The following is a 26,077-nucleotide window of genomic DNA, read 5'->3' on the forward strand; positions in this document are numbered from 1 at the left end:
GGTGGTACTGAGTCAAACATTTTTAGTAGTTACGTTAGAAAAATTTATATAATAACTCATTTTACTGACTTATGATAATAATGATACAGAGTTTATTATTGAATTTATTTTAAAGTAATCTATTAAGTAAAGGATAACAGAAGGGGAGCGCCTGGGTGACTCTGTTTGTTGGGTAAACATCTGCCTATGGCTGAGGTCATGATCTCAGGGTACTGGGATAGAGTCCCGTGTTAGGCTCCCCATCCAGTGGAAAGCCTGCTTCTGCCTCCTGCTGCTGCTCCCCTGCTCGTGCTCATTCTCTCTGTCAAATAAATAAATAAATAAAGCTTTAAAAAAAAAAAAGTAGTGGGGGTGCATGGATAAAGCAAATTGATGAAGGCTGTCATTTGTGTTGAATTTTAGGAACTGCTGCTCTGAGCTCTAACTTAAACCACTAAGAATAAGGAGAGAGTGTGAATTAACTTCTTTTTTAATCCTGCCTCGTCACCTCTTTTTAAAGATACAAACCTTCCTTTGGAATATGTAAGAGAGAACATTCTCTCATTCTTTTTCTCCTGTGTTCTTTGTAAACTCTACCTCGTGACCTTCAAAAAATGAGTCTCGATAAAATCAGTGGCATGTTCTAAGAGCTCAGGAAAACCTGAACACTTGACAGATGTGTGAGCGTTGCATAGTAGGTCCCCGCTGGCACCTGTGAGCAGCTGCCGAGGAGAGCTGGCACACGGAGCTAGGGCCTGGGAGGCACTGGTGTGTAAGCCAGAGCGCTGCTGAAAAGTGTGCTTTGCTTTCAGGGAACTTCTGCCCTCTCTGTGATAAGTGTTATGATGACGATGACTATGAGAGTAAGATGATGCAGTGTGGAAAGTGTGATCGCTGGGTCCATTCCAAATGTGAGAATCTTTCAGGTACAGAAGGTTGGAGTCTTTTTATTACAGTTTTTTCTTGCTTGGTACATTTATAGCCCCCAAAGTAATTTGTAAACGTAAAGTTATGGCCGTGTTGTTGCTTGAAGTCTTCTGAAATTTCCGCCTCTATAAGCACCTTCTTGTCAAGTTGTGCTCATTTATCATGAATGTATCCCTTTAAAGTATGTATTTGCTCTTTTTTGTGGGTACCTTAACCTGTTGGTTCTCCAGTAACCAAATCCTGGGTTAGCGTTAATAGTGTCCCTTCAGAGATCAATATGTGCTGGGTTCCTAGGGGACGTTAAGAGTCCTGCTGCCGTCCTCAGGGTACAGCTTTGTATTAAGTTCAGGGGAGTAGTGTCCTCTTCTCCCTCTCTGCCACTCTTCAGAGCCCCTCAGCATTGTGGTTTTTTGTTTTTCTAGATGAGATGTATGAGATTCTGTCTAACCTGCCAGAAAGTGTGGCCTACACCTGTGTGAACTGCACCGAGCGGCACCCTGCAGAGTGGCGGCTGGCCCTGGAGAAGGAGCTGCAGATCTCTCTGAAGCAGGTTCTGACAGCTCTGCTCAACTCTCGGACCACCAGCCACTTGCTTCGCTACCGACAGGTCGGCCCTGGGAGTTCATTCTTGGGCGGCTTCACCCAGCGAGGGAGTGTTCGTTTGCTCCATTCTTCATTTAGTTTTATAGACTTACTTGCTTTGGCTTTCAACCATTAAGAAAATCTTTAGGGGGGGTGCCTGGGTGGCTCAGTGGCTTAAACCTCTGCCTCCGGCTCAGGTCATGATCTTGGGGTCCTGGGATCAAGCCCCGCATTGGGCTCTCTGCTCGGTGGGGAGCATGCTTCCCCCCGCACCGGCCTACTTGTGATTTCTGTCAAATAAATTTAAAGATCTGGGGCGCCTAGGTGGCTCAGTGGGTTAAACCTCTGCCTTTGGCTCAGGTCATGATCCCAGGGGTCCTGGGATCGAGCCCCCCATCGGGCTCCCCTCAGCAGGGAACCTGCTTCCTCCTCTCTTTCTGTCTGCCTCACTGCCTACTTGTGATCCGTGTCTGTCAAATAAATAAATAAAATCTTTAAAAAAAAAGAAAGAAAGAAAGAAAGAAAGAAAACCTTTAGTACCAAGAGTAGGACCTTCTCTGGGGATTTTCTTTGCTGTTACTAATAAGAAATGTGTATTTTATACTCTGAGGGCTCTGGGGGGACAGCAATGAAAGGCTTCAGTGAAGAATAACCTGATCAGAGTTGTTTTTTAGGAAAAAAAAAAAGATTCTGACTGGAGAGGGAGGAAGGATTGGCGAGGACGGAAGCTAGAGGCAGGAATGGTGGTCAGAAAGCAGTTGGAGTAATCTGGATGAGAGGGAGAGTGGTGGCCTACTCTGACAGTCGTGGACTATCACTCTGGGAAATCCTGAGGGCTCCTCAGGGCAGAATTTGTAAACCACTAGTTTTTGTCCATTGAAGTTGAAAACTGTACATCTATGGAGTAGTCATTGGAAATACAAGGTAAAATGTTGGAAAAAATACACAGATAACTCAAACTCAGAGCTAGGCTGCTGCTTTATCTCCTCATAGAGCTCCATTGTTTCAATAGGAAAGTTTGCCATCTCTGTCTCCCTCAGAAGGAACTGGACAGTTTCTATGTCTTCATACTCCATTTGGAAGTTACAAACTTCTAAGTTTACATGGTCAAATGATTACAGAACCGGCTCATTCTAACGCCCTTTTTCTATTATTTAAGAAATCTGTGCTTATTTTCATGTTCTTCAAGTTTTATAATATGTATCATTCAGTACCATCTTTATTAATTTGAATAGAATTTTCACCGATGCCTCATTTTCAGTGTTAGATAAAAGAAACTTGTCTTTCCTGGCAACAGGCTGCCAAGCCTCCAGACTTAAATCCTGAGACAGAGGAGAGTATACCTTCCCGCAGCTCCCCAGAAGGACCGGACCCACCAGTGCTTACTGAGGTCAGCAAACAGGAAGATCAGCAGCCCTTAGATCTGGAAGGAGTCAAGAGGAAAATGGACCAAGGGAACTACACATCTGTGGTAGGTCTCTACCTCAGACTACCAACATTTCAAATGCCAGTTTAGCTCCTTTGGGTCTTTGGGGGACGAGGCTGGGAGTAAGCACCAAGAGATGGTTTGTATTATATTTAGAAATGTCGTGTGGATTTAAATACCTAAAAATATATGAGTTCTTTTAGCTCCATGTTTCAGAAGATGGGAAGGTAGTGTCTCAAAAGGTTTTTTTAATTTGGCTGTCATCTGAGTTCTCTGAATATTATTTTTTATTAAAACTGTTTATGGAGGGGCACCTGGGTGGCTCATTTGATTAAGTGTCTGCCTTCGGCTTGGGTCATGATCCCAGGGTCCTAGATCGAGCCCCACAATAGGCTCCCTGCTAAGCTCCCTCTAACCTCCCTGCTAGGCTCCCTGCTTCTCCCTCTCCCTCTGCACCCCTGCTCCTGCTCTCTTATCTCAAATAAATAAATAAATAAAAATCTTAAAAAAAAAAACAACTGTCATGGAAAGATGCTAATGTGAAGTTACTTGGTTTGCCCCTCTCAAAATCACGTCTAAATATTGTATCTTTCTATATAAGATATTCATTTATAAAAGGTATGTTTTAAAGTTATGGTTTTAAGAATGTATGGGAATGATTATCTGTTATCTCATGGTCCATATTTGCTATTCATTTGTTTATTTTAACCCAAATAAAAAGTTACGGCCCTCTTTGGGTTACTTACTGTGATAGAACCAGTTTATTTGCATGCTTGCCTTATTAGCCTGGCTTCTCTTGACTGCCCCAAGTTAATTGTGAACTGACTTATGGAGACCTCTGCTAAAGAGACATTACACTGCATTAAAATAGGGTGTCCATTTTCTGTTGGCTCTCTGGGCTGGGTGATTTAGGAGGGAAGAGGAAGTGGTTTTGAGAACACACTGTTTTATGAATAATTAATACTTTGTTTTCATATACAGTTGGAGTTCAGTGATGATATCGTGAAGATCATTCAAGCAGCCATTAATTCAGATGGAGGGCAGCCAGAGATTAAAAAAGCCAACAGCATGGTCAAGTCCTTCTTTATTCGGGTGAATGATATTAATAGTTCGTGTTTTTAATGCTTATCTATGGGTAATTACTCCACGAACAGAACGGATTTGTTCTCTTCTCCATTTTGTTTTGCTGTATGTGTAAAACATCTTTTGGTTTAACTCATTCCTCTGATACTTTGGGAGGAAGTTGGTGAGGTCACCAGAGTGGGTGGATCTTTCCCTTGGTGACCTGAAATCATCCTCGTATTGACTTAGAAGCTGGTGTGAAGTTGTTGGTTTTCTGTGGTTTCCAAATGAATGTTCACATGCTTACATTTTGTTTGTTTGTTTGCTTTTTTGGTAGCAAATGGAACGTGTTTTTCCATGGTTCAGTGTCAAAAAGTCTAGGTTTTGGGAGCCAAATAAAGTATCAAGCAAGTAAGTAAATTCAGTATTACTTTTTTTTTCCCACCTCATCAGCTAGAAATCAGAGTTCTAGATTAAGGTTTCTGTAGACTAGGTTTTAAAATTAAAAATTAGTCTGTTGAAATGCCTTTTCAGTGCTGATTTAGAGCTAATACTTAATGGTTATTATAGTCTATCACCCCTCTTTTTATTATGTTTTCTGCAGCTTGGCTTAACTTGGGGCGTATGTACAATACACGTGCTTCTATGTGTAGCTCGGTATTCAGACTTGTCACAGTTGGACTCTGTGTTACTCAGTTCAAATTGTGCTTACTATTGCTCTTAACTCTCCATATTTAACCTTAAATTTTTATTCCAGTAAATCCTTTTGATTCTTTGGGAAAGTTATCACTTGCTTCTGGAAGTTTAACCGAGTCATATATCAAGAATATGGTTTTCTTAAAATAATAAAGTCCTGTATATTTAAACAGTTTTCAGATTCTGTGGCCGGTCCTTATATTCTGTGAATGGCTTATGCTTGGGGCTGTGACCTGATGATATCAAGAATTTGATTATTTTGTATAGTTCCGGGTATATCGTAGGAGTTCAATAAATGCTTGTTGAATCAATTATTTTCAGCAGTGGGATGTTACCAAACGCAGTGCTTCCACCTTCACTTGACCATAATTATGCTCAGTGGCAGGAGCGAGAGGAAAACAGCCACACTGAGCAGCCTCCGCTAATGAAGAAAATCATTCCAGCTCCCAAACCTAAAGGGCCTGGGGAACCAGACTCTCCAACTCCTCTCCATCCTCCTACACCACCAATTCTGAGTAAGGCACCAAATGAGGCATTATCCATTTCTCTCTAGATGCAGCTGATTAACTCTGTGAACGTAAATTTAATATACTTGCATGTTGGAAAGAAATTTTCAGGTCCATCCTTAAATGTAATAAAATCATTATTTTTGCCTAGCTTGGCCTGGTAACAAATCGACATAAATACTCTCAACAGATGGTGAGATAGCATAACTTTGAACAGTTTTTGAAGGTGTTTATTTTATAAGCCACAGGCTATTTAAGCCAAATTGGTTTTTTCTTCCTGGAAATCAGACCTAGTATTGCTGCTTTTAACTGGATGTCTTTTGGGTTCCAAGGTACTGATAGGAGTCGAGAAGATAGTCCAGAACTGAATCCACCCCCAGGCATAGAAGATAATAGACAATGTGCATTGTGTTTGACGTATGGTGATGACAGTGCTAATGTAAGTACTTTGGCGAACGGGGTCCTACGTAGCAGATGCTTATGTGAACTGTTCGGTCCTTTGTGTCTTAATTTGATGACTAGATACCATTTATTTAATGAATGTTTGTCACCTAGCTTATAGCACTTGTGGTCTTTTTTCTATAACTGATTTAGTTGATTTAAAAGATGATTTGCATTGGGGCACCTGGGTGGCTCAGTTGGTTAAGCATCCAACTCTTAATACCAGCTCTGGTCTTAATCTCTGGGTGGTGAGTTTAAGCCCACATTGGGCTCCACACTGGGCGTGAAGACCACTTAAAATTTAAAAAAAGAAAGAAAAAAAAAAAAAGATGAGTTGCCTTAAATTAACCTGTCAATGTCTAGTAATTTCTACAGGAGATTTCTCAAAAAGATTTTGTGAAAGTCAGTAAAATATATAAGTTTGTGTATGAAAGACTTGTGTTTAACGTAGGCAGGCAGAATGGTTAAGATCTCCAGTTCTGGCGGCTGCCTGGATTCATTTCTGTGCTCTGTGAGGGTTAAATCTATGAGGATTAAAGGAAATAATGCTTATAAAGCTTTATTTAGTACGGGGCACATAGTAAGCGCATAATAAAAAAGGGTTTTTATTTTTATTTATTTATTTATTAGAGAGAGAGAGAGATCACAGGTAGGCAGAGAGGCAGGCAGAGAGAGAGAGGGAAGGAGGCTCCCCGCTGAGCAGAGAGAGCCCAAAGTGGGCCTTTATCCCAGGACCCCGAGATCATGACCGGAGCCGAAGGCAGAGGCTTAACCCACTGAGCCACCCAGGCGCCCAAAAAAGGTTTTTTAATGCAAACTAAGAGGACTGGCTTTGAAATACGGTTTTGAAGAAATCAGTGCACACTTTCATAAACTTACACATACTGCTTGTGTTTTGATTCTCTATGTTTATAAGATATTTCCCGTTTATGGATTCTAGAAGGGTGAGAGGTGGAAACAGAAAAACATTGAGAAATGAGTTTTGATTTTTGTGTACATCCCCAAGTTAAAGAATTATTATTGATGTTATCTTGACTGAGGTAAAGTTAATACCAAAGAAAACCTTCTTTGACATTATATTCTTTAAAGAAAAAAGAAATCTCTTGATTTCATAGGATGCTGGCCGTTTGCTTTACATTGGCCAAAATGAGTGGACACATGTAAATTGCGCTTTGTGGTCAGCAGAAGTGTTTGAAGACGATGATGGATCACTAAAGAATGTGCACATGGCTGTGATCAGGGGCAAGCAGCTGGTAAGACCTGGTGTAAATGTTGCGGAAAAGATTCCCCTCAGTTTCCACATGTTCTCTCTGTGGCTTCATGCTACTTCATTGAGGTTTTACACTGCCTTCAGAATGGTTAGCCAGCGACAAATGCTGGTGTATACTGTAGGCAAATTGCTACTCTGACCTCTGGGGGTTGGTGCATAAGAAATAGAAGACAGAGTATTACCTAGTTTGGGAGACAATTTAAATGTGCAAGAAAGGTGTTACTTTATTAAGTGATTTAGACAAAATGATCTTGGAGGTCCCAGTTGAATCAGCACTCTGTGGTTCCATAGGAAAAACCCACATAAATACACTCACAGGAAAATGATGAAGGAAATGATCAGTAGGTGCTGAAAGCCGTCAGAAAAGGCCATGAAGGAGTAAAATTTTAAAAGCTATACTTTGAAAGAGGGGAGAAGATGAAGAATTATCAGAAAGAAAGAGCGAGAGAGAAGCAAACAAAAAGCCCATGTAGCTTGTATGGCGAGCACAAACAAAAAGTCTTCTGTGGAGAGGGGAGCCCAGACTGTGACTGTGACAGAATAAGGTAGTAACATACAGGCTCGCTGAAGGCGATCTTTGAATTGTGAAATAAATTGTAATAATCTGTTAAGTCTAGTAACTAGAGAACCCTTGTGTTTCTGCCTGGTATAATCTTTCTAGAACTGAGTTCTTTTGGATATAGTAGCTTTCTAGTAAGATGATGTTTTTAGAATCAGTCCTCAAAGTTTTATCTTCTATAAATCATTCGTGCATCCTAGAAACAAAACTTTTTGTTTAAGTTCTAAATCAAAGTGTAGTCTTTACATTTAATAGTTACAGGGCCCCAGGGACAATGGGAGAGAGAGGATTTGTAGACGAGGCTTTAGGGTTCATATTAGTTCTCTGTAATTCAGCTGATTACCAGTAAAAAAAAATGACTTGTAGGAAACCCAGAATGGGGTAGTTCTACAGAGGAGAAGGAAAGTGGCTTAAAACATTTGAAAGTCTGACTTAGGCCTGTTTTCTCTGGATGGTTAGCGATGTGAGTTCTGCCAAAAGCCAGGAGCCACCGTGGGCTGCTGCCTTACATCCTGCACCAGCAACTATCACTTCATGTGCTCTCGCGCCAAGAACTGTGTCTTCCTGGATGATAAGAAAGTGTATTGCCAGCGACATCGGGATCTGATCAAAGGCGAGGTAAGAGCTTCATTGCTTTTCGAATTCTATAGGAGCTCAGGGAAAATAGGCTGGAAACAGCAAGATGGTAAGCTTTGTTTCACCTTCCTACTGTGTGTTCCTGGAATCTCCTTCTGAGAAATAGGGCAGTCCTCCTGTGAGACAGCACGGTGATTTTGAGAGGCTTTGCACTTGCCCTAAGGGACAGTCAGTATCACGTGGAATGTGTCAAGGAATAGGCTGTCGTTAACAGCTGGGTTTTGTTTTAGGTGGTTCCTGAGAATGGATTTGAAGTTTTTAGAAGAGTGTTTGTGGACTTTGAAGGAATCAGCTTGAGAAGAAAGTTTCTCAATGGCTTGGAGCCGGAGAACATCCACATGATGATTGGTATGACGCGGGCCCCTGGCTCTGTCGCTGGGACACTTCCTAGTCTTGGGGTATAAAGTGAGCCTTCTCATTACCTCCTCTCACCCGTTCTTCTTTCCTTGATCAGGCTCCATGACAATTGACTGCTTGGGAATTCTGAATGATCTCTCTGACTGTGAAGATAAGCTTTTTCCTATTGGATATCAGTAAGTAGCAGCATGGAGCCAAGACACCAGCCCCCACAGCTGGGGCAGCTCGTTGAAGGGAGAGCTGCTTTTAATCGCCACCTAAAATTCACTACTTTTTTGCTACTTTTTATAGATTGGGACTAAAGTATCCTTTTATGTCCACTAAATCTAGTTATAAAAGGAATGTATTATTGGCATACTTTCAGAATCATTTCCAAATAAAACCTAAATTAAAAAAAAAAAAAAAAAAACACAAGGTCAGTCTCTTTTAAGATTCCGCTTGAGTTCCACGTATCTGGATTTAAAGGTCCCGATTGTTGTAGTGGATCAAACACCTCAGGCCTCCGTCCTCAAGCTAAAAATAGAACCCCCCCACAATAATGATCATATTGTCCAGTGAACATTTATCCTGTCTCCTACGTGAAGCAAATGGCTTAAACTTCTAGCGGGCTGACAGTGTAAATTTAAAACTCCCTTTTTGTCTCTCCCATTTTGGAGTCTCATTTTGCTATCTCTACACCAGTTTATTTTGCATTCCGATTCCGGCAACACAGTCTGTATGTCGAGCTGGCAGTTCTTTGTATAAACCAGGCTCCGTCAGCATCCAGCAGATCAGAAGCAATTACACTTCCCTTGTCTTGTGGGGCTTTTCTCCCAAAGGGGACACTTCAGGTTTGCTTTTTCCTCTCTGTGTACACCTTGGGGGCGATGGCAGTCCCTTCCTGAAGGCCAATAACTATATCTTGCAGTAGATGTTAGTATTTTCCTTTCTCTGCATTTTTAGGATATTTTACTATTTTTGTCTCCTGCTTACGCTACAATAAAAAAAGATTTGGTGCTGTTTTCTGAGAGGCTAGGAAAAACCAACAACTTCAGAAACCCTGGAACATCTGAGCCAAGGGGACCTATAATAAGAATCGGTGATGTAAAGCTAAATTCTGTAAATCAAGGAGACCAGGGGAGCCAGGATGAGAAGAGGCTTTGGCAGATGTCCGTCTCTGCTTCTGTCCTGTCACTCACAGGGATTTGTGTGGGTCTGTTTGCCAGGTGTTCCAGGGTTTACTGGAGCACCACGGACGCTCGCAAGCGCTGTGTGTATACGTGCAAGATCGTGGAGTGCCGCCCCCCGGTGGTGGAGCCGGATATCAACAGCACCGTGGAGCATGATGAAAACAGGACCATCGCTCACAGTCCCACATCTTTTGCAGGTGAGTCTTTAATCAAGGTGGGACTCGAATTAGATTTGGGAGAATACTGTGACTGAAGGTGGGGAAAGTCGTCTCTCTGGGGGATCTCATTTGTTTCTATTTCGATCTTTACCTAACAGCTTGCTTTGTATTGGTTCATTTGATACTTTAATTGGACCTTTTTTTTTTTAAAGTAAGAGTTTTTCTTTCCTACCACAGAAATTTCATCTAAAGAAAGTCAAAACACGGCTGAAATTATAAGTCCTTCCTCACCAGACCGACCTCACTCGCAAACCTCTGGCTCCTGTTTTTATCACGTCATCTCAAAGGTCCCTAGGATTCGAACACCTAGTTATTCTCCAACACAGAGATCCCCTGGCTGTCGGCCATTGCCTTCTGCAGGTAAAGGACTTACCTCATTGACTAACTTGCCCCAAAAAGGTCAGCTCAGAGATGAGCTTGTCATTCTTCCAGGCCTTAGTGGCTTTGCTCATTGAAAATCTTGATTTGCAGCTTTCAGTTATAAGCCACTGCCAAGTCATTGAAATTAAGGGCCACCACACATTCTTTCTCTCCGTAATAGACTTTATTACTTTTTCTCTCTTGTTCAGGAAGTCCTACCCCAACCACTCATGAAATAGTCACAGTGGGTGACCCTTTACTCTCCTCTGGACTCCGAAGCATTGGCTCCAGGCGTCACAGCACTTCTTCCTTGTCACCCCAGCGGTCTAAACTCCGGATAATGTCTCCAATGAGAACTGGGGGTACTTACTCCAGGAATAGTGTTTCCTCAGTCTCCACCATCGGGACTGCCACAGATCTTGAGTCAAGTGCCAAAGCAGTTGATCATGTCTTAGGACCACTGAATTCAAATACTAATTTAGGGCAAAACACTCCCACCTCTTCAAATTTGCAAAGGACAGTAGTTACAGTGGGCACTAAAACCAGCCACTTGGATGGGTCTTCCTCTTCTGAAGTGAAGCATTCCAGCGCTTCAGACCTGGGATCCAAGAGCTCCTCTTTGAAAGGAGAGAAGACCAAAGTGCCAAGTTCCAAGAGCTCAGAGGGGTCTGCACATACCGGGGCTTATCCCGGCATTCCCAAACTGGCCCCACAGGTTCATAATACAGCACCTGGAGAACTAAACGCTAGCCAGATCAGCACTTTTGCTGAACTCTCTTCAGGGCCGTATTCTTCTAAAGAGGCCCTCTCCTTCCCCCCACTCCATCTGAGAGGGCAGAGGAACGATCGGGACCAACACATAGATTCTAACCAATCGGTAAACCCCCCTCCCGATGAAGATGCGGGAGTCAAAACCTTGAAGCTCTCTGGAGTGAGCAGCAGATCGTCCATCATCAACGAACACATGGGATCTAGTTCCAGAGACCGGAGACAGAAAGGGAAAAAGTCTTGTAAAGAAACTTTCAAAGAAAAGCATTCCAGTAAATCTTTTTTGGAACCGGGTCAGGTGACAACTGGTGAAGAGGGAACCCTAAAGCCGGAGTTTGTGGATGACGTTTTGACTCCTGAGTTTATGGGGCAACGGCCATGTAATAACATTTCTTCTGATAAGGTTGGAGACAAAGGCCTCTCCATTCCGGGAGTCCCCAAAGCTCCATCCATGCAAGTAGAGGGACCTGCCAAGGAATTACAGACACCCCGGAAGCGCACAGTCAAAGTGACACTGACACCTCTCAAAATGGAAAGTGAGGGCCAGTCCAAGAATACACTGAAGGAAGGGAGCCCCGTGTCCCCTTTGCAAGTAGAGTCCACCTCTCCCACAGAACCAGTTGTAGGCTCTGAAAGTCCAGGAGATGGTCCACTGGCCCAGCCAAGCCCCAATAACACCTCATCCCAGGATCCTCAGAGTAACAACTACCAGAATCTGCCGGTACAGGACAGAAACCTGATGCTTCCAGACGGTCCCAAACCTCAGGAGGACGGCGCTTTCAAGAGGAGATACCCCCGTCGCAGTGCCCGGGCACGCTCCAACATGTTCTTCGGGCTCACCCCGCTGTATGGAGTGAGATCCTACGGTGAAGAAGACATTCCATTCTACAGCAGCTCCACTGGGAAGAAGCGGGGCAAGAGATCAGCCGAAGGACAGGTGGATGGGGCTGACGACCTGAGCACCTCCGATGAAGATGACCTATACTATTATAATTTCACCAGAACAGTGATTTCCTCAGGTGGAGATGAGCGGCTGGCATCCCATAATTTATTTCGGGAGGAGGAGCAGTGTGACCTTCCCAAAATTTCCCAGCTGGATGGCGTCGATGACGGCACAGAGAGCGATACTAGCGTCACAGCCACCACGAGGAAAAGCAGCCAGATTCCGAAAAGAAATGGGAAAGAAAACGGAACAGAGAACTTAAAGATCGAGCGACCTGAAGATCCCAGTGAGAAAGAACACGTCATTAAGAGTTCCGTTGGCCACAAAAACGAGCCAAAGATGGATAACTGCCACTCCGTAAGCAGAGTTAAAACCCAGGGACAGGATTCCTTGGAGGCTCAGCTCAGCTCACTGGAGTCAAGCCGCCGGGTCCACACAAGCACCCCATCAGACAAGAACCTCCTGGACACCTACAATACTGAGCTCCTGAAGTCGGACTCGGATAACAACAACAGTGACGACTGTGGGAACATCCTGCCCTCGGACATTATGGACTTTGTACTGAAGAACACTCCCTCCATGCAGGCTTTGGGCGAGAGCCCAGAGTCCTCTTCGTCGGAACTCCTGAATCTGGGTGAAGGTTTGGGTCTTGACAGTAATCGAGAAAAGGACATGGGTCTTTTCGAGGTCTTTTCCCAGCAGTTGCCGACAGCAGAGCCTGTGGACAGCAGCGTCTCTTCCTCCATCTCAGCAGAGGAGCAGTTTGAGCTGCCTCTGGAGCTGCCGTCCGACCTGTCTGTCCTGACCACCCGGAGTCCCACTGTCCCCAGCCAGAATCCCAGTAGACTGGCTGTGATCTCTGACTCAGGAGAGAAGAGAGTAACCATCACAGAGAAGTCTGTGGCTTCCTCCGAAGGCGACTCAACACTGCTGAGTCCAGGAGTGGATCCCACGCCCGAAGGCCACATGACTCCTGATCATTTTATCCAAGGACACATGGACGCAGACCACATTTCCAGCCCTCCCTGTGGTTCAGTGGAGCAAGGTCATGGCAACAATCAGGATTTAACTAGAAACAGTAGCACCCCCGGCCTTCAGGTACCTGTTTCCCCTACTGTTCCTATCCAGAACCAGAAATATGTGCCCAATTCTACCGAGAGTCCTGGCCCATCTCAGATTTCTAATGCAGCTGTCCAGACCACTCCACCCCACCTGAAACCAGCCACTGAGAAACTCATTGTGGTTAACCAGAACATGCAGCCACTTTATGTTCTCCAAACTCTTCCAAATGGAGTGACCCAAAAAATCCAGTTGACCTCTTCTGTTAGCTCTACACCCAATGTGATGGAGACAAATACTTCAGTCTTGGGGCCCATGGGAAGTGGTCTCACCCTAGCCACGGGACTAAATCCAAGCTTGCCAACTTCTCCATCTCTGTTCCCTCCTGCTAGCAAAGGATTGCTCCCCATGCCTCATCACCAGCACTTACATTCCTTCCCTGCAGCTGCTCAAAGTAGTTTCCCACCTAACATCAGCAGTCCTCCTTCAGGCCTACTTATTGGGGTTCAGCCTCCTCCAGATCCCCAACTTTTGGTTTCAGAAGCCAGCCAGAGGACAGACCTCAGTACCACAGTAGCCACTCCATCCTCTGGACTCAAGAAAAGACCCATATCTCGTCTACACACCCGAAAGAATAAAAAACTCGCTCCCTCTAGCACCCCTTCAACCATTGCCCCTTCCGATGTGGTCTCTAACATGACCCTGATTAACTTCACACCCTCTCAGCTGCCAAACCACCCCAACCTGTTAGAGCTGGGGTCACTTAATACTTCATCTCACCGAACTGTCCCCAACATCATAAAAAGGTCTAAATCTGGCATCATGTATTTTGAACAGGCACCCCTGTTACCACAGAGTGTGGGCGGCACAGCAGCCGCGGCGGCGGGCGCGTCTACAATAAGCCAGGATACTGGCCACCTCACCGCGGGGCCTGTGTCTGGCCTGGCAACCGGTTCCTCCGTCTTGAATGTTGTATCCATGCAAACCACAGCGACCCCTACAAGTAGCGCGTCCGTTCCAGGACATGTCGCGTTAGCCAACCCCAGGTTGCTTGGTACCCCGGATATCGGCTCAATAAGCAACCTTCTGATCAAAGCTAGCCGGCAGAGCCTGGGGATGCAGGAGCAGCCCGTGGCCTTGCCACCGAGTTCAGGAATGTTTCCACAACTGGGCACCTCACAGGCTCCGGCTGCTACAATGACAGCGGCGTCTGGCATCTGCGTGCTCCCCTCTGCTCAGACTGCGGGCATGACAGCTGCTTCGCCTTCTGGGGAAGCGGAAGAACACTATCCGCTTCAGCACGTGAACCAGCTTCTTGCCAGCAAGACTGGGATTCTCCCTTCCCAGCGTGAACTTGATTCCGCACCAGAGACCCAGGGATCCAACTTCACCCAGACAGTAGATGCCCCCAACAGCATGGGGCTGGAGCAGAACAAGGCTCTATCCTCAGCTCTGCAAGCCAGCTCCGCCTCTCCCGGGGGCTCTCCGTCCCCTGGACAGCCGTCAGCCAGCCCCTCAGTGCCGGCTCCCACTAAAACCAAACCAAAAATCAAACGGTTTCCGCTGCCTTTGGACAAAGGGAATGGCAAGAAGCACAAAGTTACCCATTTGCGGACCAGTTCTTCTGAAGCACACATTCCAGACCAAGAAGCCAACACGACGTCCCTGACCTCAGTCACAGGGTGAGAGATTGAAATACTAGCTACCCTGGGTAGGTGGGGTTGTTTTTGCTCGGAACAACAGGCTGCTGGCCTGGCAGTCTCCTGGGGAGGACACTCTTCCATCCACGTTGCATTAGTCGGCGGTGTTCCGGGTTTTGACTTTGATTTTTTTTTTTTCCTCCTCACAGTGGTGATTTATAGAGCAAAATTTAGTTCCTTCCGTGGGCAGTTTGTCTCTTGGAGAGAGCCACATCTCTAATTACTCTTTGCTCTGATTTTTTTTTTTTAAAGATTTTACTTATTTGTCAGAGAGAGAGAGAGCGAGCACAGGCAGACAGAGCGGCAGGCAGAGGCAGAGGGAGAAGCAGGCTCCCTGCTGAGCAAGGAGTCCAATGTGGGACTCAATCCCAGGACGCTGGGATCATGACCTGAGCCGCTTAACCAGCTGAGCCACCCAGGCGTCCCTGATTTTTTTTTTTTTTTTTTTTTTTTAGTGGAGGGTGGGAAGGGGCAGAGGGAGAGAGAATCCCAAGCAGGCTCCATGCCCAGAGCGGAGCCTAGCGTGGGGCTCCATCTCACAACCCTGAGATCATGACCTGAGCAGAAATCAAGAGTCAGAAGCTCAGGCCCCCTTTGCTCTGATGTAAAACAATGGTCTTGGCTTTGTCGCTTTTGGGGTTTTGATGTTGCTTTGGGTTTGTTTTTTTTTTTTTTTTTTTTTTTTTTTTCTGAATCTTAGGATACTGAGGGACAATGATTATTCCTGTCTGGAGCGCAAAGCCAACTGTCATAGATCCTGACGAAGTTCTTTTTAATTAGTGTTGGGGTGTAACATGCCTGGAATACACAAGTGAAGTTTTACATACGTATGCACCCATGTAGCCCCATCAAGATCAGGAGATAAAACATCCCTAGTGTTCCAGAAGGCTCCTTGTGCCTTCTCTTCGACAGAATGCCCTCAGGGTAATCACCCGCTAACCTGTTCAGCATAGATTAGTTTTCCCAACTAGTAAATTTTATCGGATCCTGATAGAGTCTAGAGTCTTTTTTTTTTTTCTTCTTTTTTTTTTTTTCTGACCTCCACCTTTAGTACGTAGTCACTGATGGTTTTTCTTGAAAAGATGCAATGATTTTCTTCCAGGTCTCAGGGAGCAGAGGCTGAGCCGCAGGACACAGCTAAGGTGGAACAGTCATCACAGAAGGACTGCGGGCAGCCCACAGGGTAAATAGAAAGATCGTTTCTCTAAGGTTAAGCCCTCAGTTCTGTCCACCTCATTTAAAACATAATTCTTTCTTATTTGCATTGTTCTTGTTGCCAGAGTTGTTTTTTTTTTAATGGAAGTAATACATACTTGTAACTTTTTTAATGCATAATTACTTAAATAATAAATGGTTCTGTTCATCCTGCCTACCCTCCTCCCCTTCTGTTCCCTAGTAACAACCACTGCTAATAATTTGTTTTCATCCATTCACTCATTTTTATACAAATACAGATACACACAGTGTATATATGAATATATATTTCTATTCCTTTTTTATATAAAATGAGTAATGCTATACATACTGTTCTGTACTTTTTTTTTTTTTTTAATTTAAATAGCCCCTTATTGATATGCATTTGGGTTGTTTCTAAGATTTAATTTTCAAAAATGAAAATTGATGGTGGTTTACTGGCTCCTTAAGCTTACTTTTGCTTTTGGTTAAATCAGTTAATTTACTTAAGTAACTCCAGAACTGCTTCTAACGAGTGTCCTTTTAATTTTTTCTAACACGGAGGGTATGAGAAAAATTTCAAGGACAGAATCTACAAACTCCAAAGCCCAAACTTAATGCCAATATTTAGGAAAGAATCTCATAGAAGAGCATTTTATGTTACATATCATACAGTAGGGTGGTGTTTATCCAACAGGTTATACTCAAGACATCCTATGGTCTGTTTCTGGTAGTTCTGTGTAACCGACGGTGCTGTGGCCGACTGTGGACAGTTTCCATGTTTGAATTGAATAGTAGCTGATGTTACATCTTACATTGGGTTTTCTTCTCATTTAGGCAAGTTCTTCCTGAGATTCACGCAACACAAAATCCAGCAAATGAGCAAGAAAGTACAGGTATGTGGGTGGGTAACAGGTTAGCATTAGAATTTTAAAGTCAAAAGTACTATAAAAATGACCTACATTATCTACGAATATTCTAAATTAAAAAATTTAAGCTCCAAAGAAGTTAAGTGATTGGCCAGAGGTGTAGACTAACCCTCAGGGCATCTATTCCCTGGTCTTGCACCCTTCCACTGTATAGTCTATGACATCTGTCAGTTGTTCTGCTCTGCTTGCTTTAACATCAGTGTGGTCTTCATAGCTAGTGGTTACCTGATCTCATCCCTTAGTTGTCACTGAAGAAAACCACGTATCTGGTCACAACCCCAGACACCCCTCCTTAGCACTTTCTTTTTTCTTTTTTTTTTTTTTTTTTTTAAGATTTTATTTATTTATTTGACAGAGAGAGATCACAAGTAGATGGAGAGGCAGGCAGAGAGAGAGAGGGAAGCAGGCTTCTTGCTGAGCAGAGAGCCCGATGTGGGACTCGATCCCAGGACCCTGAGATCATGACCTGAGCCGAAGGCAGCGGCTTAACCCACTGAGCCACCCAGGCGCCCTCCATAGCACTTTCTATCTGACTACTGAACATGATCAGTAAAGAACTGGCCACTTCAAGATTAGAGAGATCTGGATATAGGTTTCGCCCGTTTCCATCAAGTTACCTTGAAGAGGTAACTTCCATCAAGTTCCCAGAAGAGAAGCAGGTGGAGAAAATGCTCAGGAGTAACATTTGGGATATAATCATCTTCTGCTGATTGGCTGATTCCTCAGGAGGACTGAGGTGCCTCTTTCTGTCAGAACATACAGTTGTATGAACTTGGGCTAATTAATTTACCATCTCTCTGCCTCGGCTTTCACACCTTCATGTACACTTTGAAGTGTATGCGATAGTAACACCTCACTCACTGGTCCTTGTGAGGTTTATCTGCTTTAATTTACAGGAAGTTCCTAGAAAAGTGCCTCATGTACAGTGCTTCATTCGTGTTAATCATTATTTTTTACCTTTGACCTTACTGAGGGCAATTGCTTATTGAAAAACTATCAAATTGTCATACTAGAAACTACCACAGAGACAGCATGACTTCAGGTAAAAAAAAAAAAAAAAAAAAAAAAAAAAAAATCTAGTTTTAGTCACTTTCTAGCTGTGACCCAGGGCAAGTTGTTCCACGGCTTTGAGCCTCAGTTTTGGTTCGTGTTTTGTTTCTTTTTCTTAAAAATTTTACTTATTTGACAGAGAGATCACAAGTAAGCAGACAGGCAGACAGAGAGAGAAGTGGGGAAGCAGGTTCCCTGCTGAGCAGAGAGCCCAATATGAGGCTCGATCCCACGACCCTGAGATCATGACCTGAGCCGAAGGCAGTCTCAACCCACTGAGCCATCCAGGCGCCCTAAGCCTGTTTTGTTACCTGTGAACGGGAATAATCATACCAACTGTGGAATGTTGGTAGGCTTGGAGAGAATGTATCAGTGCTCAGTAAGTGTTTGCTAATGCAGTTTGGGCCCTATCTGTCTTCTCCCTCGCAGAACCTAAAACAGTGGAAGAAGAAGAAAGTAACTTCAGCTCTCCACTGATGCTTTGGCTCCAGCAAGAACAGAAGAGGAAGGAAAGCATTGCTGAGAAAAAGCCCAAGAAAGGACTTGTTTTTGAAATTTCAAGTGACGATGGCTTTCAGATCTGTGCAGAAAGTATCGAAGGTGAGTGGATTAAATGAGGTTGGCAGGCACCCTGCTGGCTCAGTTGGTACAGCTTCTGACTCTGGATCTCAAGGTCATGAGCTCGAGCCCCATATTTGGTGTAGAGATTACTTTAAGTTTTAAAAAAAAAAATGGGGTTGTCTTGCCAGTGCAGGCTCTGTCTCAGCCAGAGCCACACTTATTTACATTAGTACCGTTGATGTGGGCGGTTGTGCGCTTGGTGTTACAGAAGATACTCGATGGCATTACACATCCAGTTAGACATATAATCTAACTTGTCCTCAAGAAGTTGGAGTTCCTGGAGAAATAGTCCATAACTTAGCAGAGCACGTGGGGTGTCTTCTCTCTCTGGCCTTATTTTCTGCCACTTCTTTGTGGACCTCAAATGCCATTCTCTCTCACTCCTGTGCCTTCACCTGTTTCTTCCCTCTGTCCAGAATGTTCTTTTACCCTCCCTTATCTGGTGAACTCTACCTTGTCCCTCAGGGTTCAGCTTGGAAAGTCTTCCCTGACCTTCTGAGGCAGATAGGCACTCCTATTCCCTCCTTTCTGTTTGCTTTAGAATCTTAAATGCTTTTCTTAGAGCTTAAAATTTGTTTTTATAAATGTCTGTTTACTCTTAACGTCTTACTCAATAGAGAACTTCCTAGTAAGGTTGGCATTTTATTTTCTTGTTCCTCTTTGTATCCCAAGCATTCAGGTGTTCATTAGCTGTTGAACTTGAAGGAAAGATTCCTGGGGGTCAGTTAGGGTTATCAAACCCAGAAAGAATGGTAGACTAGATGATTCTATTAAAGGAGTTGATAGAATTTGTGCTAGGAAAAGAGGAATGAGAAAGACTTTATAAAAAGGGACGTCAGCAAAGTTAGACAGAATTGCATGTGGTGGGTTTAGAGTGTCCTCAGGTGGGAGAGGACATCGAGATCCTAGTCAGGTAGTAGTGAGAGAGAAAATTGCGAAGGTGGATCGGGCACTGGCTTTGAAAGGGCCTTCAGTGCCGAACCATGAGGCCTTTGAAAATCTGGGGAAGTGGAATAAAGGCAAAATTTCAAGAACCTTAATGTGGTAGCTCCTTTTAAGGTGGACTGAATTGGAGACATGAGGTGACAAGAGGTCACTAATGAGAGCATAGCTACAGTAGAGAGGTTGGTAATAAAGCCCATTCCCAGCAGGAAAAGGGAGGAACGAATACTCTTCAGGACTGTGTGGATATGGAGAGTGGAGAGAGGAGTCCACAGTGACTACAGATTCAGGCCTGGTTCACTTAAAAAAAAAAAAAGATACGTAAGGGAAGAAAAGACTATGTTGAGTGTATGAGTTGCAAATACCAACAGTGAGTGTGAAGTGGTCGTCACGAGCCCACCAGACAGTAGAGATCCTAGAGTCTTTTTTTTTTTTTAATATTTTATTTATTTATTCAACAGAGAGAGAGATCACAAGTAGGCAGAGAGGCAGGCAGAGAGAGAGAGAGAGAGGAGGGGAAGCAGGCTTCCCGCTGAGCAGAGAGCCCGATGCGGGGCTCGATCCCAGGACCCTGGGATCATGACCTGAGCCGAAGGCAGAAGCTTAACCCACTGAGCCACCCAGGCGCCCCGAGATCCTAGAGTCTTAAGTTGGAGCTGGAAGTGGAGGTTTTCTAGTCACACCCCCTTAGTTTTATGGAACAGAGGTTAGGTTTCCCCACAGTCTGGGTTAAGTCGTTCACATTAGTGTTGTCTTGTTCAGGGGCATGGGGAATAGAAGTGATACCCAACATTCAGGTTTGGGACCCAGACTTCCATCGAGAGATGTGAATATTTTGGGGATCCAGGGCTCATTTTCAGAAGGTGGGACCCTCCTGTCTAACTGTTGGATAAGGCACCTTCTCAGCTGCTTTCTTATGCATGGACTCATTGAAACTAAGAAAACAACTCAAAGCCATTTTAGCAGGGTGTTTTCACCCTGTAGCGATTCTGAGCTCAGTGCTTTTGCTTGTCACTGGTGTTAGAGATATTTGATGGACTATTTTCTTTCTTCACAGATGCCTGGAAGTCCCTGACAGATAAAGTCCAGGAAGCTCGGTCGAATGCCCGCCTAAAGCAGCTCTCATTTGCAGGTAATGGCCACGGAGGTCATTTTACCCCTGTCTCAGAGTAGTCTGGTAGCTTGTTGGTCTAAAGCTATAGAGTTAATTCTACAAAAGCATCAACCTTTTTTAGAAATAGTTTTTCACAACTTTATTGAGTTATAATTCTTACAAAGTTAACCCATTTCAAACATGCGATTCAGTGGTTTTTAGTCTATTGACAGAGTTGTACAACCATCACTACTGTATAATCCAGAACATTTTCATCATCCCTGCAAGAAACCCCACTCATTAGCAGTCGTGCCTCAGCCCCAGTGCCTGGCCACCATTAAACTACTTTGTGTCTCTAGGGATTTATACTGAATCACACAACGTAGGGCTTTTTGTGCCTGGATTCTTTAGCGTAATGCTTTCGGGTTTCCTATCTGCTGTAATATTGCATTGGGACTTTATTTTTATTTTTTTTTTCCTAAACAGATTAATTTTTTTTTTAAAAGATTTTATTTATTTATTTGACAGAGATCACAGTAGGCAGAGGCAGACAGAGAGAGAGGGAAGCAGGCTCCCCGCTGAGCAGAGAGCCCGATGCGGGGCTCGATCCCAGGACCCTGGGATCATGACCCGAGCTGAAGGCAGAGGCTTTAACCCACTGAGCCACCCAGGCGCCCCATCCTAACCATTTTTAACTGTACAGTTCAGTGGTGTTAAATGCATTCACATTGTTGAGCAACCAACCATCCATCCATCCCATAACTCTTTTTTTCTCTTGTAAAACTGAAACTCGCTATTCCCCATTTTCTCCAGCCCCTGGCAACTACCTTTATTCTTTCTGTCTCTATGATTTTGATTACTTTCAGTACCTCATGTAAGTGGACTGGCTCATCTCACTTAGCATAATTTCCTCCAGGTTCATTCGTGTTGTAGCATTTTGCAAAATTTCCTTCCTTTTTAAGGCTGAATAATGTCCCATTGTATTATAGGCCACAGTTTGCTTATTGATTGATCTAGCAGTGGGTATTAGGGTTGCTTCCACATTTTAGCTATCGTGAATAATTCTCCCATGTGAATGTGAGTGTGGATATCTCAAGACTCTGCTTTCCATTTCTGCGGGGGGCAGATACCCAGAAGTAGAATTGCTGGATCATGCAATAATTCCTTTTTTTTTTTTTTTTTTTTTTTTTTTGGGTAAATAGTAATTCCATTTTTAGATTTTTTGAGAACTGCCATACCGTTTTCCATGGTGGTTGCACCATGTCACATCCCTGCCAGCAGTGCTAAGGGTTCTAATTTCTCCACATCCCCTGCCTTTTTTATAGAAACTCTTCAAATGGGTGTGAGATGGTATCTCATTATAGTTTTAATTTACATTTCCCTAATGATTTATGATGTTGAGCATCTTTCCACGTGCTTACTCATCATTCATAGATCATTTTTGGAAAAATACCTGTTCAGGGCCTTTTCCTATTTCTTAATCAGGCTTTGTTGTTGTTGTTATGGGTGAGTTTCAGAAGTTCTCTTATATATTCTGGATATTAATCAGAGAGATGAAAAGGACTGCCTTTTAACTTTGGATAGTTTTTTGTTTGTTTTTTGTTTTTTTTTAAGATTGGTGAGGGAGATATTTAGGGGACAAGAAAGTATAATCTGGGTTTTTTGTTGTTGTTGTTTTTGGGTTTCGTTTTGTTTTTTTAGATTTTATTTATTTGACAGAGAGAGAATGAAAGCAGGAGGAGAAGCAGACTCCCTACTGAGCGTAGATCCCGATGGCAGGGCTCGATCCCAGGACCCTGGGATCATGACCTGAGCCAAAGGCAGATGCTTAACCGACTGAGCCACCAAGGCGCCCTGAGAAAGGATAGTTGTACGTGGCCTTTCCCAGTCGTCACTTTGAACTGATTACTGATAATTTGTGTAAAGTCCAGCGGCTAGAGTAAGGCAGTGTCCTGAACTCCGTTTTCTCAGCCTCACCCTGAGGAGCCAGCCCTTTGTTTTTGCCAACAGGACAGAAATTTCTTTGATTTATCCATGTTCTTTACTGCCCCATGGAATAGTGGTAAGCAACTATGAGCTCTGGAGTTAGAAAAAACAGTACAAGCTACATTTCTGCCCTTTGTGATCAATATTACATTGACTGCAAGTTTATTGACTTCTCTAAGTCTCAGTCTCCTTATCTAAAAAGAAATATATAGGGGCACCTGGGTGGCTCAGTCATCAAGCGTCTGCCTCACGCTCAGGTCATGATCCCAGGGTCCAGGGATCGAGCCCCGCGTCGGGCTCCCTGCTTGGTGGGAAGCCTGCTTCTCCCTCTCCCACTCCTCCTGCTTGCTTTCCCTCTCTCGCTGTGTCTGTTTGTTAAATAAATAAGTAAAAATTTTTTTTAAATAAATAAAAATAAAAAGAAATATATAAATGTGACCTCCAGAATTTGTGGTGAGGGTTAATTAAATAATAAACCTGTTGTGTCACCCTATAGTCAAATCAAAAAAAATTTTAAAAAAATGAACCTGATGGGTGCCTAGGTGGCTCAGTCAGTTAAATGTCTGCCTTCAGGGGCGCCTGGGTGGCTCAGTGGGTTAAAGCCTCTGCCTTCGGCTCAGGTCATGACCCCAGGGTCCTGAGATCGAGCCCTGCATCAGGCTCCCCGCTCAGCAGAGTCTGCTTCTCCTTCTTCCCTTCCCCCTTGCTCGTGTGCTCTCTCTCAAATAAATAAAGTCTTGCCATACCCACTGAGCCAGCCAGGCACCCCAAACATTGCTATTTCTAGTGTCAAAGTGGGCTGGTGGTTGTTGGGATGCCCCATCCCTTTAATGAAAGAAGCCAGTCATTTCAGAAAGCTTTTCATCATCTCTGCCAGCAATTTACATAAATGTGTTTTTAGAAAATAAAAAAGAGGGGCGCCTGGGTGGCTCAGTGGGTTAAGCGGCTGCCTTTGGCTCAGGTCATGATCCCAGTGTCCTGGGATCGAGTCCCACATCGGGCTCCTTGTTCAGCAAGGAGCCTGCTTCTCCCTCTACCTCTGCCTACCACTCTGCCTGCCACTCTGTCTGCCTCTCTCACTCTGTCTCACTCTCTCTCTCTCTCTCTCTCTCTCTGACAAATAAATAAATAAATAAAATCTTTTAAAAAAATAATAAATAAAAAGAAAATAAAAAAGAATCGGAAATGCTCGTTAATGGCATGAGACTGAGTAAAACACAGCATCTATCGAGTGAATTATTCCACACATTCACTGTAACAGCACAAAAGAGAGTTCTTTGCTGGGGGTTTTTACTAACCATTCTTTTCAATTTTAGTGAGGTACCTATGTGAGTGTGAAGTTACAGAGCCCAGATACCCCATTAACCTATAAATGAAAATGGGATCATGACTGGAGCTCCAGAGCCCAAGGTTCAAACCTTGTCACACCAGCTGTGCGACCTTGGGTGTGGTATTTAAATTCTCTGAGCCTCAGTTGACTGACCTGAAAACAAAGCTGGTAATTCTTGACTCACGTGGGCATTGTGACCATGAAATTAAATAATACGTAGAGCCTGTCTGTGTACATACAGAACATAGAAAATAGTTCGGTGATGTGGCTGTTTTTTAGTCTACCATGAACATTTTCCATATTGATAGCCCTGTGTCCACGTCATCTTAATGGTTCACTGCCATTCACTGCCGCTGATTCTTGGCCACACCGTAATGCGGTTCCCTGTGAGCAGCCTCTGGCAGAGTTCTTCTCTCGCCCAGGCGTTTCTTTGTACCACGCAGTTTCCTGTTGGCTGCACGATGGCTACCCTGGTGCCTTCTGTCCCACAGGTGTTAATGGTTTGAGGATGCTGGGGATTCTTCACGATGCGGTCGTGTTCCTGATTGAGCAGCTCTCTGGTGCCAAGCACTGTAGGAATTACAAATTCCGTTTCCACAAACCAGAGGAGGCCAACGAACCCCCGCTGAACCCTCATGGCTCAGCCAGGGCTGAAGTTCACCTGAGGCAAGTTCCGTTCTCTTTCTTAAGCAGCTTTGGGTCCCGATTTTATTATCTGATGACGCAATCATTTTCCCCACGTCACCTTTGAGATTTCCAGGGTCAAAGCTGTCCTTCGCTGCTTCTGTTCAAAGCCTTTCTATTAAAGCGTGCTTCAATCTTTTGGCTCCAGGAAGTCAGCATTTGACATGTTTAACTTCTTGGCTTCCAAACACCGGCAGCCTCCTGAATACAACCCTAATGATGAGGAAGAGGAGGAGGTACAGCTGAAGTCAGCTCGGTAAGTCTTGAGTGGAGGGGGTCGTTAGGAACCCTCTTTGCTTCCCTCTGCTCTGGCTGTTCAGGCCCCCGTGCGGTTTCACTTGGATCACAATTTCCCGGGTCACATTTAAGAACACTGAACTGTGGTTTGTATTAAAGTAGCAATAGCTGGCTGGCAGAGGAAAGGAGAAATTCAGATAACTATAACATGCAGATTTTATTTTCTTTAACTAAACTAAACTCTGTCAGCTTTGGACGTATCCCTACCACCGTAGTTACCGCGGTCAGAAAGGACCGTGTCTATTATAGGCCTCATTTTACAAGACACTTGTTATTATACTTGGCATCGAACAAAGGGAATACTATGGTCATATTCTCTAGAAACCTTTGATCTACGACTCAAAATTGATTATTTCCTGAAGAGAATTCATGAGTAATACACCTTGTCTCTTTAGGAGGGCAACTAGTATGGACCTGCCAATGCCCATGCGTTTCCGGCACTTAAAAAAGACTTCCAAGGAGGCAGTTGGTGTCTACAGGTATGGCTAAAATTTCAGAAAGAATTACAGAAATCTAATCATTTTCCAAAATTAAAGTGGACCAAATCATGGAGTGACCTCCTTCATTCAGTAAGTGAGGTTTTTCTAGCTGCTATTAATGGAACCCGATGTCCTGGGATCCTGCCCCTCTTTGCATTGAACAAGGAATTTAACATAGTAAACATTAAAATGTTGCTACTTCTGGTGGGCTCTTGATTGGAGAAATCTTTCATTCTTGGCCATTTGTTAGAATAAGTAATATACTCAAATCAAGTGGGTCCAGGTTTTTTTTTTTTTTTTTCCTTTGCTTTCCAAGAGTCTGTCCTTCCTGGGGAACTGATAGGGCAGGAGGTTTTATTCATTTATTCATGTATTCACACAGTTTAACCTGATTTGCAAAATCGATGGCTGATCTCTTTTCCATCTTTATGTTCTAGGTCTCCCATCCACGGCCGGGGTCTTTTTTGTAAGAGAAACATCGATGCAGGTGAGATGGTGATTGAGTATGCTGGCAACGTCATCCGCTCCATCCAGACTGACAAGCGAGAGAAGTATTATGACAGCAAGGTGAGTCTCACTTTCGTTTTCCCGGTTCTGACAGTATTTGTACAGAGGGGCCATGAACTAAAAGTATGATCCCCACATCCCAAAAGAAATAGTATATTTTATGAATTCAAGCATACTTTTTTTCCCTTTCCCTTTTTTTAAATTTTTTTATAATGTTTCGACATCTTTAAAATTGGTGGGCCCACGAGCAGCTCAGAATCCACCCTAAGGATTAGTATATAAGGATACTGCTCTTTGAAAGATTTGTCTGAGTGCATCCCAGGATCAG

General features: G+C 43.9%; 1 protein-coding gene across 6 annotated transcripts in view; it reads left to right on the plus strand.

The window, feature by feature from the left end:
* The window catches only part of KMT2A (lysine methyltransferase 2A), a 78,520-nt gene that overhangs the window by 47,169 nt on the left and 5,274 nt on the right, over nucleotides 1-26,077 (plus strand). For 3 of the 6 annotated variants that reach the window (XM_047694054.1, XM_047694053.1, XM_047694056.1), the window contains 22 exons: nucleotides 792-914; nucleotides 1,329-1,513; nucleotides 2,786-2,959; nucleotides 3,896-4,006; nucleotides 4,314-4,387; nucleotides 4,994-5,187; nucleotides 5,511-5,617; nucleotides 6,735-6,872; nucleotides 7,908-8,066; nucleotides 8,315-8,432; nucleotides 8,539-8,617; nucleotides 9,647-9,807; nucleotides 10,006-10,188; nucleotides 10,398-14,640; nucleotides 15,761-15,841; nucleotides 16,669-16,727; nucleotides 18,240-18,410; nucleotides 20,431-20,505; nucleotides 24,274-24,448; nucleotides 24,615-24,722; nucleotides 25,159-25,242; nucleotides 25,680-25,809. In XM_047694054.1, coding sequence (XP_047550010.1) covers nucleotides 792-914; nucleotides 1,329-1,513; nucleotides 2,786-2,959; nucleotides 3,896-4,006; nucleotides 4,314-4,387; nucleotides 4,994-5,187; nucleotides 5,511-5,617; nucleotides 6,735-6,872; nucleotides 7,908-8,066; nucleotides 8,315-8,432; nucleotides 8,539-8,617; nucleotides 9,647-9,807; nucleotides 10,006-10,188; nucleotides 10,398-14,640; nucleotides 15,761-15,841; nucleotides 16,669-16,727; nucleotides 18,240-18,410; nucleotides 20,431-20,505; nucleotides 24,274-24,448; nucleotides 24,615-24,722; nucleotides 25,159-25,242; nucleotides 25,680-25,809 — 6,932 coding nt within the window. The remainder of the gene's footprint in view (nucleotides 1-791; nucleotides 915-1,328; nucleotides 1,514-2,785; nucleotides 2,960-3,895; nucleotides 4,007-4,313; nucleotides 4,388-4,993; nucleotides 5,188-5,510; nucleotides 5,618-6,734; nucleotides 6,873-7,907; nucleotides 8,067-8,314; nucleotides 8,433-8,538; nucleotides 8,618-9,646; nucleotides 9,808-10,005; nucleotides 10,189-10,397; nucleotides 14,641-15,760; nucleotides 15,842-16,668; nucleotides 16,728-18,239; nucleotides 18,411-20,430; nucleotides 20,506-24,273; nucleotides 24,449-24,614; nucleotides 24,723-25,158; nucleotides 25,243-25,679; nucleotides 25,810-26,077) is intronic. The other 3 variants (XM_047694055.1, XM_047694057.1, XM_047694059.1) reach the window with 2 other exon arrangements.

The sequence above is a fragment of the Lutra lutra genome, chromosome 10, assembly GCF_902655055.1.
Source record: "Lutra lutra chromosome 10, mLutLut1.2, whole genome shotgun sequence".
Lineage (NCBI taxonomy): Eukaryota > Metazoa > Chordata > Mammalia > Carnivora > Mustelidae > Lutra > Lutra lutra.